We start from the raw sequence: 17,806 nt of genomic DNA, 5'->3' as shown, positions 1-17,806 counted from the left end.
CTAGCGATGTATATAAATTAGTATTAAATAAAAGTAGATGTGGAAATAATTTTATGATTCACAAGTATATATATATGGTATTATAATATGAAAAATTTGTAAATTATATATAATTAAAAAAAAAATAAGATATTATTTTATCGGATTAATAAGATGGATATAAGATATATTAAACTAGCTAGCCATACAATGTGTATATATTATGTGTGGTTCTACAAAAAAATTACATAAACAATAAAAACAAAAAAGTTCACTATTTTTAGGATATTCACTTTTTAATAAAATAGATACAAAAAATTAATAAAATGAAAAAAAATAAAAATATATTAAAAGAAACTTATCATCGTTCTCAAACGTATTATGGGTTGGCATTTCTCGGAGGAGATTTTGGACGCAGATTTTCGATTTCTGGTGTTGTCCCCATATATTTTCCTCCTATATATGAAGTTGCTTCTGGCCAAGCAATATCACCTTCAAACCAACTTTTATATTCTTCTTGGTCAAATAATGTAGCATTAATATTTTTTCCTAATGTTAGCCATCCATTTCTTATATTTGTATTTGTACCAAAGAGTTCAATTTTCCTTCGACCTAAACAAAATTTTTCAATAATTTTATAAAGCTCTTCTGGTTTATTATTATTATATATATTTTCTTCTGTTTCTTCTGCAATAATAACATCTGTATCTAAATTGGCATGTATTAGATGTATATCATAAGATCGTCTAACTGCACCTTTAATTCCCATTAAACAATGTTCTGTTGTTCTTTGTAAATATGAGTTTTCATTATTTATTTCATTTAAATATTTAATTTTTTTATTTTTTTCATTAATATTTGTTTTTAACCAGCATATATCTTCACATCTACGATATCCCCATTTATTTAATAAAAGTCTAGCGTCTTCTAGATGTGTTACACCACACCAAATAAAAAGAAAAGATGGGACATCTGCTATTTGTTCTATTTTTAAATCAGATAAATCTTCTAAAGACCAGTATTTATCTTTATCATTATATATATCATCATTTATATCATAATTATCTATATGTATACTATTTAATAAATCTAGATTTTGCATTTTTCGATCATAATATTCTTTCCAAGGGGGATCAATTAATATAACATCAAATTTCATATCTAAACTAGATAAATCAAAATTTCGTAAATCACATTTTATATATCTAGCTGGTGTTGATCTTTTTTTTATTATTGCATTTTTTAATTCTAATAATTGTTTTAATTTAGGATATTTAATAAATCTTTTATTTTCATCACTATCTCTAATAAAATTTTGAGGTCTTTCTCCTGTATTTATAAAGTTTTGATTATAATCATTTTGTAATCTTTCTCGTCCATCTACATTTATATTACAACTAGTATTTTTATATTCATTTTTTTTTAAGTTAGCATTTGATGAATTTCTACTACTATTCCCATTTTCGAAATTCTTATTATCTGGGGGCATTGGAGGTTGGCTCGGAATTGGAGGTGGAGCTATATTATCATTATATGAATAGTCATAAGTTTTCATATCTTTTATAAAATTATTTTGTATCATAGTTTGATCAGGATTTATGTTAATTCTATTGTTAGGATATTCTCCATGATACCCCATCATAGGTGCATTTTTTTGCATATTATGTACATTGGATGGTGGTACTTGATCAGGAAATTTATTATTAGCATGACTTCCAAACATGTTACTATTATTGCCCATATAATTGGCATTATAATGGCTAGTTTTACCATACTCTTGCCCTAACATATTATTATTTTCAATATTCATTCCTTCAGATATAGGATTTTTTAAATTTGCATTATTACCATAGTCCATATTTGGTGAACCGGGTATACTTGGGGGACTGGGGATGCTAGGAGGGTTTGGAATATTAGAAGGACTTGGAGGAATGTAGTAATTATGCTTATTGTTTATGGGCATGTTATTTGGTGGGGCACTACTTGGTGGTGGCACAATGTTATTATAATTACAATAATTTGGATTTACAAAATTTGGGTTATTATTATAGTTCATCATTGTGGGATTATTTGTTTTTGCGTAATTTATATTTTGGTATTGATATGATGGATTATTGGGTTGTTTATTATTTACCGTATTGTTTGTAAAACTTTGATTAAAATTTTGGGCCCCCATATTTTTATTATTATTTGGATTCATTTGATTGTTATTCATCTTTTAATTAATGTTAGCATTAGAATCGTTATTTTGTTAATTATTAGTTTTTTGAACCATCAAATTCGAATTATAGGAAGGTACATAAAGTTAGCATATTTTGTATATCATCAATATATCCATTGAGGGTCTTAATACATAAATTATATGACATTTAAAAAAATTGTTTACTATATTAACCGTTGTATGTTTCTTTTTTATTTGTTTGATTATACTTTTTTAAATATCTCCATACATTTATTATTATCATTAATCTTATTTTATTTATTTTTTTATTAATAATATAGATATATTAATTTTTATTAAAAAAATTAAAAAATCCTTTATAGTATGTTTCATTATGCCATTTACAAAAAATAGCTACATATGGATTTGCGTATAAATATTGGGGTATGTGATAGCTAATTCTTCTCTTCCAAAATGAAAATTTACTATAATATCATATTCCTTGTAAAATAGGAATATTATTCGAATAATCAAAGTATTAACATAAAAAATAAGATAATACAAAATGGGGTAAATAAAATATAACACAAAATATATTTACAGCTGAACAATTTTTTAGCTTGCTAAATTATACGCATATATATATTTTTTGTTCCTGCTGAACGCAAGGAAATGCACCTTTATATAAGATGAGAAAAAATTATAAAACTTTTTCAATTAAATTTTTACATAATTTATAACTTTAAGAATGTTGATATTTTAATATACTTTGCGAAATTATATATTTACCTGCACATACATTCAAATGACGGCATTTACTGACATGTTGATGCATATAACATAATTTGGAAGTAAATAAATATAGTTAATTCTGTATATATAAGGTTAGGAAAAGGAAATAATGGGAAATATTATTAACTATTTTTATAAATCAGTTTGAATAACAGCAATTGAAGAATGGTATGTTAGTATGGACGAGCTATATTTCTATATAAACTTCTATAATATAGAAAATGCACAAAACAAGGAATAGGAAAAATACAAGAAAACAATTAAAAAAAAACGAAGAAAGACGATGAAAAAAAAAATAAATACCAAAAATTATGATAAAAAATCTCAGTTTTGTAATGTATATTTTTTATTTGCATTAACAGTTCATGTGTTTTAGCTGTTCAGTCTTTTTGATTTCCAAAAAGGGAGCAAAAAAATATGAACACAACATAAATAAATATCTCTTTCTATATACAAAAATATTTTTTATTATACTATTTATGTGTGGGTTATTTGAGAAAATTGCACACAAAATAGCTTTTTTTTTTTTTTGTTCATATTATGTTAAAAAAATTATTAACAGTTCATAATTTTTATTTGAAATATAATAAACGTTTTTTTTGTCATGATGTAGTAAATTTAGGAATTCTTGCACATATTGATGCAGGAAAAACAACAATTTCAGAAGATATTTTATATAATTCGAACGAAATAAGAGTAAAAGGAAATATAAATGATCAAAACACACAATTGGATTTTCTTAAACAGGAAAGAGAAAGAGGGATAACAATAAAAACAGCTTATTCATGTTTTAAATGGAATAATGTAAATGTAAATTTAATAGACACTCCTGGTCATATCGATTTTAGTAATGAAACTTTTTTATCTTTGTGTGTATCAGACAAATGTGTTATTGTTGTTGATGCAAAAGAAGGTTTGCAGATCCAAACATTAAATATATTTCGTTATATAAAAGAAAATATTCCAATTTATTTTTTTTTAAATAAAATGGATATAAATGAAATAGATATTGATTACAATTGTAATAGTCTAAAAAATGGTTTAAGTAAAAAAAGTATACTTATAACATATCCAATTTATGAAAACAAAAAATTAAAATATATATTAGACTTGCCTTCTATGCATTTATATTATTATCCTCAAGTTAAATATGGTCAAAAGCTAGCTTATAAAAATATACCTTTAGCCAATATTTTAAAAAATCGTAACCATGAAAATATATATAATCATTTTTATCTCATTGAGCCATGTATAGATATAGACGAAAGCGATAAAATTGAAGAGGCTAATAACATTTTGAACATTTTAAATGATGAAACAATTGATTATATAATAAAAAAACGAGAAGAACTTGTAGAATTTTTATGTGATTTAGACAATCAAATTGAATATAAATATTTAAATAATATTCCTATAAAATATGATATTCTTAAAAGCAGTTTGATTAAATATATAAATATGAGATATATATTCCCCATATTTTCAGGGAGTGCTCTTAATTCTTATGGGGTTCATATCCTCCTGGATTATATAACACACAATGATAAAAACGGAAAAATCGAAAGTATAAAACTTGATCATATAAATGATGGTAGTGAAAAATGTAAAAATAATTTAAACGTTTCTAATGAAGCTGTATTTGATAAAATAAAAAATAGCCATAATATATTAAATAAAAAATATGATATAAGTAATATTTATAAAACTATCTTATTTATATTCAAATTAGTAAATGAAAAAAATGGGTATAATACATTTTGTAAAGTTCTTAAAGGGAATTTATTAAAAAATTCCAAACTGTGTAACATACGAAATAATAAATATGAACTAGTAAAAAATATTTATAAAATAAAAGCAGACCGATATATAATGACTAATGAATTAAATAGTAATGACATTGGTATGATAAGAGGGTTTGAAAATATATTAGTCTGTGATATTATGTATGAAATAAATGAATTAGCAAGTTCTATGGATAAAGAAAAAGTAAAGAAAGACGATAATAATTATTATATAAAAGAAGAAAAGAAATATAAAAATATTAACGACATCAATAAAGTTGAGATGATAAAAAATATTTCTGATATTGTTATGAGCAATTCTGGAAATAAATGGACAGGAAATAGTGAACTAGCCAAATTCAATGAAGTGTACAAAATATTGGGTAGTGAAATAAAAAATAAAGGATTATGGTATTTTTTAAAAAATTATAAAAAAAGAATCAGTAAAAATATAATTGTTTGTACTTGCTCAATAGAACCTAAAGATTATAGAAAAGAAAAAGAATTGAAAAAGATACTAAATGATATATGTTTAGAAGATAATAGTATAATTTCATATACAGATAAAAATAATAAATTAATAATTGGATCTATAGGTATATTAAATATTGAAGTAACATTAGATAAAATAAAAAGTGACTACAAAATTGATATTAAAACTGATGATGTTGAAATAGTACAAAAAGAATATATTTTAGGAAGTTATGAAGATACTATTAAAAAAGAAATAAAAATAAATTCTAAATTTTCAAGCATATTAATTGGTTTAAATATTAAAGAAAAAGAATTTATAGATGTTTCAAAATATATTCAAAATATTTTAAGATGTGATGATTTACCAGAACCTTTATTATCTCCAAATAAAACAAGTACCAATGTTAATTATTCATCTTATGAAGATAAAAATAAAAATAAAATTCCCAAATATTCTTTTATAAAAAGTAATTCTGCAACATATTATAATAATTCCAAGATTCAGACAGATGTAAATAATAGTACCACCTTTGATTCTAATATTAATGAAGTTAGTAAAACAGAATCTAAAATTTCAAATACATCTGAATTATTAGCAGATAGCCATTTAGACAATAGTGATAACATACTTGATGAAAATGATGAATCAGATGAAGTTGATGATTATTTATTAAATTTTAATTATGAGAACTTATTTCAAAGTACGGTAGTAATTGATAAAAATGTTGAAACATATATTGAAGATTTAAAAAAAAGGGATAAAAAAAATGAAAAATTTTATGAAGATATATTAAATAGTTGTATAACTACTTTAAAAAATTGTTTAAGTAATGGATATAGAACAAATGGAAGTATTATTAGTACAGAAGTTAAAGTAACAAAACTTGAAATACCTGATGATTGTACATTAGCTGTTGCTAAATATGCATGTAATGATTTATATTATCAAATAATTAGAAAAGCAAATATATGTATAGCAGAACCAATAACATTAATTCAAATACAAACTCATGAATCTTATATTGGGGCTATAGTAAAAAATCTAGTTCAACATAAAAATGGAACTATTATACAAATTATGAAAAATAAAGAGCAAAATGATTTTAAGATTATGAAAATAGTTGCTCTTATTCCTGTTAAGCATACCACCAATTATGCCTCTGTTTTAAGATCCATTTCGAGTGGACATGCAGATTTTTACATGACTTTCTGCGGTTACAAAAAGGTATAAAACTTTATACTCATATAAGCTATCAATTTTGGACATACACATGTGCATACATATATTTGTGTGCAACATTTTCAATTCAATGTGAAATAAAATGGAAAAGTTGCTTACACCCAATTTGTTCATAAATTTTTTGTTTTTTTTTGCAAAAGCATTTTCCGTGATTTGAGAACGGGCAGAACGCTCGAATAAATGCTACATGCATTGTTCATTTTGTTATATGCTTTGATATTGATATGTTTTAGTTTTACCCTTTTATTATATAACTTTTTTTTCCTACCTTAAGTTAAGGTTACACTATCCAACACGTGCCCTCGAGTGTTGCACGACGTAAAAATGTTTAAAAAAAATTATTAGTGTTTTTTAATTCGAAAAATAAATTAAAAATTGCAAATATAACAAAAATAGGAAAAAATTAAAAAAAAAAAATAATAATAAAAACATGGTAAAATAAACAAAATTATATGAACCGTGCATAATTTTTTTTATTCTGTCTATGACACGCTTAGGTTTGCGTGTTTTTTTAATTTACTTTCAATGAGCATTCATAAGTTTTAAAAAATCTATGAGCATTTGCATTGGCTACAAATTTGCATGCATATGTATGTATATGGAATTCGCATAATATGTGTATACATAATTCCTCATAGATATATGTATATACAATATGGGTGCAAAATTTTTGTAGTAGCTATGCGCTCAAATTAACTTTCTCATTCATTTCATTAGTATAAAATGATTTATTAAAATTTACCCAAAGATTAGGGGAATAATTTAATGGCGAGTTTTTTGATTGTTTTTCATAATTATTTAGTTTGTATATATAACTATTATCTCCTTTTTTATTTGAGCTAGCTATTTTATCTCCTTGGTTTTGGCTATAATAATCTCCTTTACATAATTGTTGTATTAAATTAATTTCTTCATTAAACATTTTATCAAATATTATATCATTAGCTGTGTGTAAATTTGTGTTTTTTGAAAGAATTAATTCTTTATATATATCAAACATATCATCTGTATTGTATTCATTATTATTTGTATGTGTAATATCTTCGGAAAATTTTGAATAATCATTATTACTTGTTGTTATGTTTGTTTCTTTTTTAAAAATATATTCCATTACTCCTTTGTAAGGTTTCAAAGAAAGATTATCATCATTTCCATATAATAAATAATCGTTGTATGTTTTGTCCTTTGTTTTGTTTTTCCATTTTTCTTCTCCTTCTATTAAATAAATAATATCATCATCCATACCATCATTTTTCATAGCTTTATTTTTAGTAATACATAAATCTTTTACAAAAACTTTTAAATCATTAAAAAGTACATTATCTTCATAAAATTCATTGAATAAATTCATTTGCTCAATCATAGCTTTTTCATCATTTTTTATTTTTTTTTTATTTTTTTTTTTATTTTTATTATTATTAGCAGCAGTGGCAGTAGTAACATTGCTTATGCTACTACTTTTACCTTTCATTTGTAATCTATGGATCATTATATCTTTTATAATATCCATAATATCATCTTCTATTTCTTTTTGTAAAATATTTTTTTTACTTGTTTTTTTCTTCTTTACTACTTTATCACCTTCCGTTTCTGTTTTTTTCTCTATTTTTTCATCGTCAATTTTGTCTACATTTTCTTTATCTACATTATTAGGTAATTCTATATTAGATTGTAAAGTCGTGGCACAATTATTTGGATCTTTATTTTCCGGATGCACACTAACAAGATCATTGCTACTTACATTTACGCTACTAGCTAAATTATCATTATCAGTTGTATGTATTATATCTTTATCTATTCCTTTTAATATATCAGGTAGTTTATTTTCAGTGATATAATAATTAATAGCATTACAAAATTTATTTATATTAATATTTTGTTTCTTTTCTTTTTCTCCCTTACCTTTATAAATATTTTTAAAATATTCTACAACTATTTGTTTATATTCCATTTTCGGATTTTTATTTTTCATTTTTATAATTTCTTCCATATGCATAATTTGTTCAGCTATAATATTATCATTGTTCTTTTTATTATTTACATTTTTTGTTTTCTTATCTTTATCATTTTTTCCTTCATATAATTCATCTTCTCTTTTTTCAAACGCATCTTTATTTTTTTGGTTACCAATTTCTATACCTATTTCTAAAACTTCTGTATTATCTTTATTTTGTTTTGTTTTTTTTGACAAATCTTCTTTACTTTCATTTATTTCTTTTTGTGTATCTTTTTTTTTATTTAATTTATTTTTTGCGTCATCTTGTTTTTTTTTACTTTGTTTACCAGTTTTACCATCAATATTATGTTCAACCTCCTTTGTTACTTTATCTATTTCATTTACATTTTTATCTTTTTTTACATCCTCTTTTAAAGTTTGTTCCTCCACTTTCTTATTGCTTGGAATATTATTTTCATTTAATTCAATGGGAGAAGTTGTTTTTTTATTTATTTCAGTATTTATAGAATTTGTTTTATCTTGGTTTTCAATTGTAGTTGTACCTTTTTTATCGTTCTTTTTTTTAGATCCATCTTTTTTACTTTTATCAAAAAAAACATTAAATATATTTCCTATTTTAAAGGAACTTTTTGTACTTTTTTTTTTCTCCTCTTCTTGTTTCTTTTCACTTCCTTCTATTTTTTCAACATTTTCATCATTCTTTATTTCCGTCATTTTTTTGGAGGATTCACGATTTTGATTATCTATAGTTTCATTTGGAATTGTATTAGGAATAGAGTTAGAAACAATTTTATTATTACCACCTGGTTTAGTCTCAGGTTCTGGTATAGTACTTGTTCCTTTTTTTTTCTTTTTTTTAGATTCTTTTTCATTTACATCGGCTTCTTGTTCTACTTTTTTAGTTGCACTTTCTTCCTGATTTGGTTGTTCCGGTTCAGTGATTTTTTTTTTATCTGTTTTTTTTTTTTTTTTTTTTTTTTTTTTTTTCTTTTGCGGCATCCACTATAAGAGGATAATTTTCGGACATGTCATCACGGTAATACGGATCATCTTCTTCACTAGCATTTTTTTGAGCATTTTTATTACTATCGTCCAAAGTTAGAGTACTATGAAGAGAATTTAAATAATTTTTCTCTTTCCATTGTCCCCCTACTTTGTTATTATCACCATCATTAGAAATTTCAATGTTATTTTTTTTATCACTTTTATCTAAATAGCTAGTTAAAACATCTTCGCTCTTTGTTTTTTTATTTTTTTTATTAGTTTTTGATATTAAATTGGGTGTTTTATCTTCTTCAATATTTTGTGTAAGGTTATCTTTCATGTTTTTAATTACATTTGAAAGATTTTCCTCTGTGTTCCATTTTGTTCGATGTTTTTCTTCAGCATTGTTACTTTCATTTGTTTGTTTTAATTTCAAATTATTTTTTAAATCTTCGTTATGTTTATTAACTAATTCTTTAGAGTTTTCTAGATTTTTAGTTTTTAATTCAGTTTCAGTATGAGATGTAATTAGTTTATTATTTTTTGCTACATCACTAGTATCATTTTTTCCCATTATATCTGGATTTACAGCAGTGATATAATTAATAGGTGTCGAGCTAGCCACATTTTGTATCGGTGCATTAATATTTTTATTTTCTTCTTGCTGTTCAGGTAATTTGCCCCCTTTTGTTGTATTACTTAATAAACTTACAGCAGTAAGATTATCACCCTTTTTATTACCATCTGGTAATTTTTTAAAATAATGATATAATAAATCATGATATATATGTTTAGGACCATGTATATCGTCTTTAGAAAAACTATCAATTACATTACCAAGTTCATGTAAATAAAAACAATCTTCATTTACACACGAATAATTTTTTAAAAAGGAGGAACAATATTTTGTTGTTCCAAATGAAGCTTTTAATGTTTTATTATCTAATGTCATACCATCAATAAAATAAATAGCATTAATAGCTTCTTTTTCATTACTATATGTTATATATGCACTAAATGATGGACCATTATATTGTGGATTAAATGCTTGAGACTTGTTAATAATTATATTTGATATTTGTCCATACTTTCCAAAATGTTCATTTTTTTTTAATATATTTTTTTTTGCATAATTTTCTGTAATTCCAATAACAAAAACTAAATTTCTTTGAACTACTCTTATATCTTTAATTACTTCTAATATGCTATCATATTCATGTATATTATAAATATTTGAATTTTTATATAAATCATTCTTAGCAAATATTGATGTGCTTGATGTTCCCGTACCACTATTGTTGTTACTATTATTGTTGTTGTTATTACTGGCAGTATTGGTATTATTTTCACCTTTATTTTTATGTTGATTTTTTGTTTTTTTCATTAATTTTTCATGAGTTTCTCTATTATATATAAAATTTTTTTCATCATAGCTTCTTCTACATGCAGGACATTTATTACTCATATGATCTCGTATATAATACAAGCACCATAAACATATTTGATATCCACAATCACATGGAAAAAAATTTCGATCCGTCTCATCAAGTTGTTCAACACATAAAGGGCAAATTACATTATTATTATTTTCTGCTGTACTTGTTTGTGTATCTTTTTCAATTGTAACACTTTTTTTTTTTGTTATTTTATTATTACTACTCGATGTATCATTTCTTTTTGTATTTTTAATATTTTCAGAAGGATGTTCATTTATTTCAGTTGTATTTATTTGATCTCCCTCTTCCTCTCCTTCTTCCTCATCAAAATCTATTTCATCTCCTTCTGCTTTATTATTAATATTACTGCTATTATTACTAAGATTTTTTATTTTTTTGCTACTATTACTGTTCCATTCTTCGGCTTTCCCACTTTTCTTATAGTAGTAGGGCCTATTAAAACTTCTTCTTAAAAACCGTTTATCAGTTCCGCCCCTTCTCATTTTGCTCACTATGCTGTGATTTGTGTTTATATTTTTACTGTTACTATAGGATCGTATATGTATGTTTGTATATATATATATGATATATACGCGGTTGAATGATTAACTTGTTTTGATTTTATATACTATTTGAGGAAATGATGCGGGTAAATATTCGCAACTAAACATTGATATCTTTTACTCACTATATATATGTGCGTATATGGATATAAGTACAAGTTTTGGACCCACCAAATTCTTGTAAAATCAAAAAAAAAAAAAAAATAATAATCAGTTAATAGGAGCGTGGCTAGTAATACGAAACAATATTAATGGGAATGGCTAAGGGAAGGAAATTTTTCCTTATATTCATCAATTTTTGTTATTTATCACATCCCTATTTGTATTGATATGATTTATTATAGTATTGTTTGTTTATTAATTTTCCCCCTACTCATTTTGACTGCCAATAAATAGGCGCCTAGGGGAGAGAACTATATATACATATATATTAATAATGTAAAAAAGGAAAAGTAAATATCAAGCCACAAATATGAATAAATAAATAGGTATACAAAAGAAAAAAAAAGTATATAAGCGCATAATTAGATTGCGCAATGCTTGATGGATATCATTATTATATTCAAATTTATCTGAAATTAACTTAGTATATATTCTTATATGTATATATGATGAAAATGGGCATTTTATTGACCCACATAACGAATAAAATTAATAAATACCAAATTAAAAAATATAAAAAAAAAGAAATTTTCAAATTAACAATTTTAAAAATATTATTTTTATAATAAGCGATGCTAAAATAAATCCTATCATCAATTTGAAGGAAATATATATACATAATATGTATATATTATACATAATGCATTATTAATATATGTACATTACATATCACTAAAAAGGCAATAAATTATTTCAGATTGTTTCTCTTTAATATGTAAATAAATATTACTGAAAAATTTTAAATTATTTTGAATTAATTTGGCACAAATAAGTAAAGAAATAAATAAATGTATGTAAATATTTTTTTTTTCCAATTGTTAGCTAATCAAACTTATCGTATAAACTTCAAACTTTGTTTTTTTTATATATAAAGTATGTATATATATATACTTACTAAAATAAGGTGAAGAGTACACCCCTATTTCATAATCATGTTTTTTTTTTTAATTTTAGAAAGGACGTAATTTCACTGAACTTTATATTTTATTAACATGTTTAAAGAGATAAAAAGGTGAATATGAAAAAATATAATATGATGGTATTTTATATACATAGGTACTGTCGTACTTAATTACTATACAATATGTGTATGTATAAATGTTGCCTATTTATTTGTTTTCATATGACATGAAAAGCAATATAAATAATTCCAGTGTAGGGAAAGATAGTTTACAATTTTACATGAGGATAAAACTCTTCGTGGACAGAACATGTGAAATAAATAAGCAAAGCTAAGTGAAACATTTTTTATAAAAAATGGAAAATGTATTTTATACACTCCTTATTTATATATCCCTTATTTATAATTTTACTTTATAATTTATGGCATTATGCCAAGCATATAATTTACTTTGTACTTTTTAAAGCTGCGAAAAAAAAATATGTAGAAAAAAAAAAGCAACTAAGGTTGTTTATGTAATATATTACTGCACATATACTTGCTTAAATTGGTGAAAAAAAAAACCCTCTTCGTAGTCTTATAAGGAATAAACATAAGAATTAAAACTTTTTATATTTTTTCTCGTATATACTATTCATTCTTATTTACTATATATGTGGACATTTCCCCTTATAAAAAAATAGACAATAAACTAATATTTACACAATAGCATATTTGCAATTATTTAATTATCCTGGGTTTATGCTAAAATAAAAAGGTCGTATAAAAAAATATACAATAATAAAAATTAAATAATTTTTCCACATATAATGTAGTATGCATATAATTTTTTTTTTATAAATAGTTAAGGAAGTCACATTTTCATGACTTTTTTTTAACATAAAATATGTGTAAAAAATGTTAAAAAGTACATATTTGATAATGTATAAAAACTGTTTTATTATTCTTTGCCCTTTAAAAATACTTTGCAACTGTTGCAGTATTTTTTGTTCTCCATATTTTCCGTCCATACCTATTATTTTATTTTGTTACATTATTGGTTTATGATTTGTATGTCATGCACACAATATATGCCCTATGCCTATTTTTGCATTATAACTTTTTACTCTCATTTATCGAGTTCATATTTATACATAATAATTTGAATGGGCTAAATGTGAAAGACAATAAAATTTAGTTAGCTTAGTTTATTGAAATTAAAAAAAAACAAAAAAATAATAGCAATATATATATAGTATACATATACATATGCATACACACACACATGCATATATAAGCCCGTTCTCGATTTTTTTATTTGAGTGTTACTTAAAATTTCGACAATAATGTATGTGGAGACATTTTCCTATTTTTATGTAGCACAATTATTCGAGCTTGTTAATTTTTTTTCATAGTACTAAAAATCGAAAGAAAAAATAACAAACAGATTTATAGTAAAACGTTGGCATTTTACTTATGAAAATATATTAAATATCTCTGTCCATATAAAATTAAAAATTCGATCTAAAATTAGTTTGTTAAACAAAGAGAAATAAAACGAGGACATTTAAAATAGTCTAAAAACAGTATATTATAGATTCATAAGTTGTTTTATTTTTTATATCCAATTTTATAAACTAAATAAAGATTAAAAGTCGTTGGAAAACTACATATGCATGTGTACCATCATAGCACTATAGAGAATATAAGGTGTGAGGAAATAAGAAGGTGTTTCTTTTTGTGATAAAATGAAAATGAATTATAATTCAAAGTATCATGAAGTACCAATAAATTTGATGAACAACCAAAATGGCAGAACTTTTTTTAAAAATTATAGCTATCAAAATATGAGCAGAATAGAAGATGGAAAAAAAATTGAAAAAAAAAAAAAATTATTTTCAGTAAAATTTAGTGGATATAAAAAGTTAAAATTTTTTAAAATATGTAAATTATATATTAAACAGACAAAAAGACACCGAATATTAATTAACATATTTATATTTTGTTTATTTTTATTAATACAATATGTATGTTACAATAAAATAAATAATATTAAAACGAATTTTTTGATTGGCTTAATTCTATACAGTTTATATTTTTTATTATTTTCTCTTTATATGTTTAGTACAATAATGAATACTGGAGATAGCTCTTATGAAATTATCAAAGATAGTGACAACATGTCTAAAAAAAATAATTTAAAAGAAATGCATTTACAATGTTATCCTGAAAATGTTTTATATAAACCATATGAAAATTGTTACATAAAAATGAGTCATGAAAATAGTAACATAAATTATAACGATGCTAAGAATGCTTGTAAATATGAGTACTCAGGAAATGACAATAACCGGATTGGTGAACCTGATGAGGGATATGAAATTATTTCCCTTGAAAGTATAGGTAAGCCAATAAAGGAAGGTGCAGAAGGATTTTTTACTGTTCAATATAATTATATTTTTAAAGTATCCATTTTTTTTACAATATTAATTTTATTACTTCATATAATTAGGGGGAATGATATGAAATTTGCTCAGGAGTTTGGGAATACCCCAAATAGTTCCTCTCTAGAAACCTGCATTTTAAATAATAAAAATATATGTTATGTTGTCATATCACCACTAGCATATGGGGTCATAACTTGTGCATCATTTTTATTAGGCGCTTTTTGTAGCTCTTTAGCAGCTTATAGTGGAATTTATGTATCAGTAAGAGCTAACATGAAAGTATCGAGAGCAGCTACATATTCGTACAACAAAACTTTAGTAACATGTTTTAAAAGTGGAGCAGTTAGTGCTATTGTAAATATATCTTTAGTAATATTTGGCATTTCATTATTAATGTTAATAGTAAATATATTATACCCAACTATATCTTTTACAAAATATCCTACAATGATTGTTGGATATGGTTTTGGAGCATCACTAGTAGCAATGCTTTATCAGCTAGCTGGTGGGATATATACAAAGGCTGCAGATATTGGTGCTGACTTGGTAGGGAAAATTGAAAAAAACATTCCAGAAGATGATGCAAGAAATCCAGCAGTTATAGCTGATTTAGTTGGAGATAATGTTGGTGATTGTGCAGGTCAATGTGCTGATTTATTTGAGTCGATATCCGCTGAAATTATTGCGTCTATGATATTAGGGGGTGCATTATGTGAAAATAATATAATATCAGATCCGGTTTGTAGTTATTTTGTTTTATTCCCCTTATTTATACATTCAATGGATTTATTTATATCAACAATAGGCTCCTATTTAGTTTACACAAAAAAGGATAATTTATTATTAGGAGGTAGCCAAAAAAGTTTTGAAAAACATGAAATACGTTCAGAAAATTTAGAAGACCCATTAAAAATTATGTTAAAGGCATATTTTATAATTTGTGGTTTTTCTATTTTTGGATTTTCTTTGTTATGTAAATTTTTATTTAGCACTGTTGATAATGTTACAAATGCTGAAGATGAAACTTATAATATAACAAAAGGAAATGCATGGATTTATTTTTCATTTTGTGGAATTATTGGAATGATTTGTTCATATTTATTTGTCATATCTACACGATATTATACAGATTCATCTTATTCAAAAGTTAAAAAAATAGCACATGCATCTTTAAGTGGTCCAGCTACAAATATAATAGCTGGTTTATATGTTGGGCTTGAATCAACATTTTTTCCAATTATAATTATATGCATATCATTATTATTTTCATATTATTTAGGAATACAAAGTAATATAAAAAAAGGGGATGATGTAATAAATGGATTATATGGTACATCTATTGCAACAATGGGAATGTTATCAACATCTGTTTTCATATTAAGTATGTCTAACTTTGGGCCAATAGCTGATAATGCAGGAGGAATTGCACAAATGTCTAAACAACCTGAATATGTACGTAGAATAACAGATAAATTAGATGTCGTTGGAAATGTAACAAAAGCCAATACAAAGGGATATAGCGTAGGTTCTGCTGCACTTGCCTGCTTCTTATTATTTTCAGCATTTCTTAGTGAAGTATCAGATATATCAGGAACAGCATTTGCAACTGTGGATATTGCATTACCAGAAGTATTTATAGGAGGGATTTTGGGTTCCGCAATTGTTTTTTTATTTGCTGGATGGTCTTTAGATGCAGTTGGAAATACAGCAGAAGAAGTTTTAAAAGAAGTTCGAAGACAATTTAATGAACATCCAGGAATTTTAACATATAAAGAAAAACCAGATTATCATAAATGTGTATATATAATAAGTAAAAGAGCATTGAAAGAAACATTTAAACCTGGACTTTTAGGTATTTTAGCTCCTATAATTATAGGTATTTTATTTAAATTTATAGGAAATTTACAAAACAATAAATTATTAGGAGCACAAGTTATGGCTTCCTTTATAATGTTTTCAACATCTACTGGTATACTTATGGCTTTATTTCTAAATAATGCTGGTGGAGCTTGGGATAATGCAAAGAAATATATAGAAACCGGTATGTATGGCGGGAAAAATAGCCCAGCTCATATTTCTAGTGTTATAGGAGATACAGTTGGTGATCCATGTAAAGATACTGCTGGGCCGTCTATACATGTTCTTATAAAACTCATCTCAACAATAACCATGGTAAATCCGTTTATTCATTTGCATTTATAGATATAATAATATTGTTACTTTGAAAATTTTCAAAATTTATTATGCCCCTTCTTATACAATATATTCCTTTCATGTATTACACTTTTTTACAGGTGATAACTCCTCTAATTGCTTCAAGCGCAAGCAAATGATTTGCAATGGATTTAATTTTTTTTTTATTTTTTTTCAAAAAATTTAAGTCATCCATTTGTGTAATAAAATGGAGGCATATATATACATAATACATGCATAATTATTGGTTTAAAATTTTTGTATACTTCTTAATTTTTTTATTGAATTAATTTGCCAAACATTATAAAATACTTTGGCATTCGTAAAAATGTATATAAGCAAATTCAGTCTATTTGCTATGTTACCGTTTGCTATTTTGCTGTTTACTATTTTGTCGTTTTCTACTTTTTTTTAGACAAATAAAACAAACATAAGTCATAGGTCCATATGCCTTTACTCCATATTTAATTCATTTTTTATGAGCAAACCGTTCTTAATATAAATGAAAAAAATGGCAATATTTAAGGCACATTTTTTACATTACAAATAGTGGTTTACTTATTTAGTGATTACACTATTTTTTAAGTAAACAATTTAAAACATATTACAATTTATTTGAGAGGATAATTTAATGAAGGGGTAAGTTTCTATGCAAAGTAATTCATAACAAGCCCCAGTAAACAATTTTACAACTATATATGTGCATATATTTATGGCAATGTTGAAAAAGAGAGAACTATATATGGGGCTAATACGC

At 24.4% G+C, this 17,806-nt stretch overlaps 4 protein-coding genes across 4 annotated transcripts; 2 read left to right on the top strand and 2 right to left on the bottom strand.

Moving 5' to 3' along the window:
• Nucleotides 1-358: 358 nt before the first annotated feature.
• Nucleotides 359-2,194, bottom strand: PVVCY_1405220 (mRNA methyltransferase, putative; the record flags this gene model as incomplete). Its single annotated transcript, XM_008624510.1, has 1 exon — nt 359-2,194. The coding sequence occupies one exon, from the start codon at nt 2,192-2,194 to the stop codon at nt 359-361; it is 1,836 nt and encodes a 611-aa protein (XP_008622732.1).
• A 1,278-nt stretch (nt 2,195-3,472) lies between these two features.
• PVVCY_1405210 (tetQ family GTPase, putative) lies at nt 3,473-6,418 on the top strand (the record flags this gene model as incomplete). The annotated part of the gene is made up of 1 exon (XM_008624511.1): nt 3,473-6,418. The coding sequence occupies one exon, from the start codon at nt 3,473-3,475 to the stop codon at nt 6,416-6,418; it is 2,946 nt and encodes a 981-aa protein (XP_008622733.1).
• A 688-nt stretch (nt 6,419-7,106) lies between these two features.
• PVVCY_1405200 (CCR4-NOT transcription complex subunit 4, putative) lies at nt 7,107-11,307 on the bottom strand (the record flags this gene model as incomplete). Its single annotated transcript, XM_008624512.1, has 2 exons — nt 7,107-9,299; nt 9,388-11,307. 2 exons carry the CDS (start codon nt 11,305-11,307, stop codon nt 7,107-7,109), a joined length of 4,113 nt encoding a protein of 1,370 aa, XP_008622734.1.
• Nucleotides 11,308-14,157: 2,850 nt separating this feature from the next.
• On the top strand, nt 14,158-17,189 carry PVVCY_1405190 (inorganic pyrophosphatase, putative; the record flags this gene model as incomplete). Its single annotated transcript, XM_008624513.2, has 2 exons — nt 14,158-17,028; nt 17,151-17,189. 2 exons carry the CDS (start codon nt 14,158-14,160, stop codon nt 17,187-17,189), a joined length of 2,910 nt encoding a protein of 969 aa, XP_008622735.2.
• Between the last annotated feature and the right edge of the window lie 617 nt (nt 17,190-17,806).

This window comes from Plasmodium vinckei (assembly GCF_900681995.1).
Source record: "Plasmodium vinckei vinckei genome assembly, chromosome: PVVCY_14".
NCBI lineage: Eukaryota > Apicomplexa > Aconoidasida > Haemosporida > Plasmodiidae > Plasmodium > Plasmodium vinckei.
This window is presented reverse-complemented; position numbering and strand designations above follow the sequence as displayed.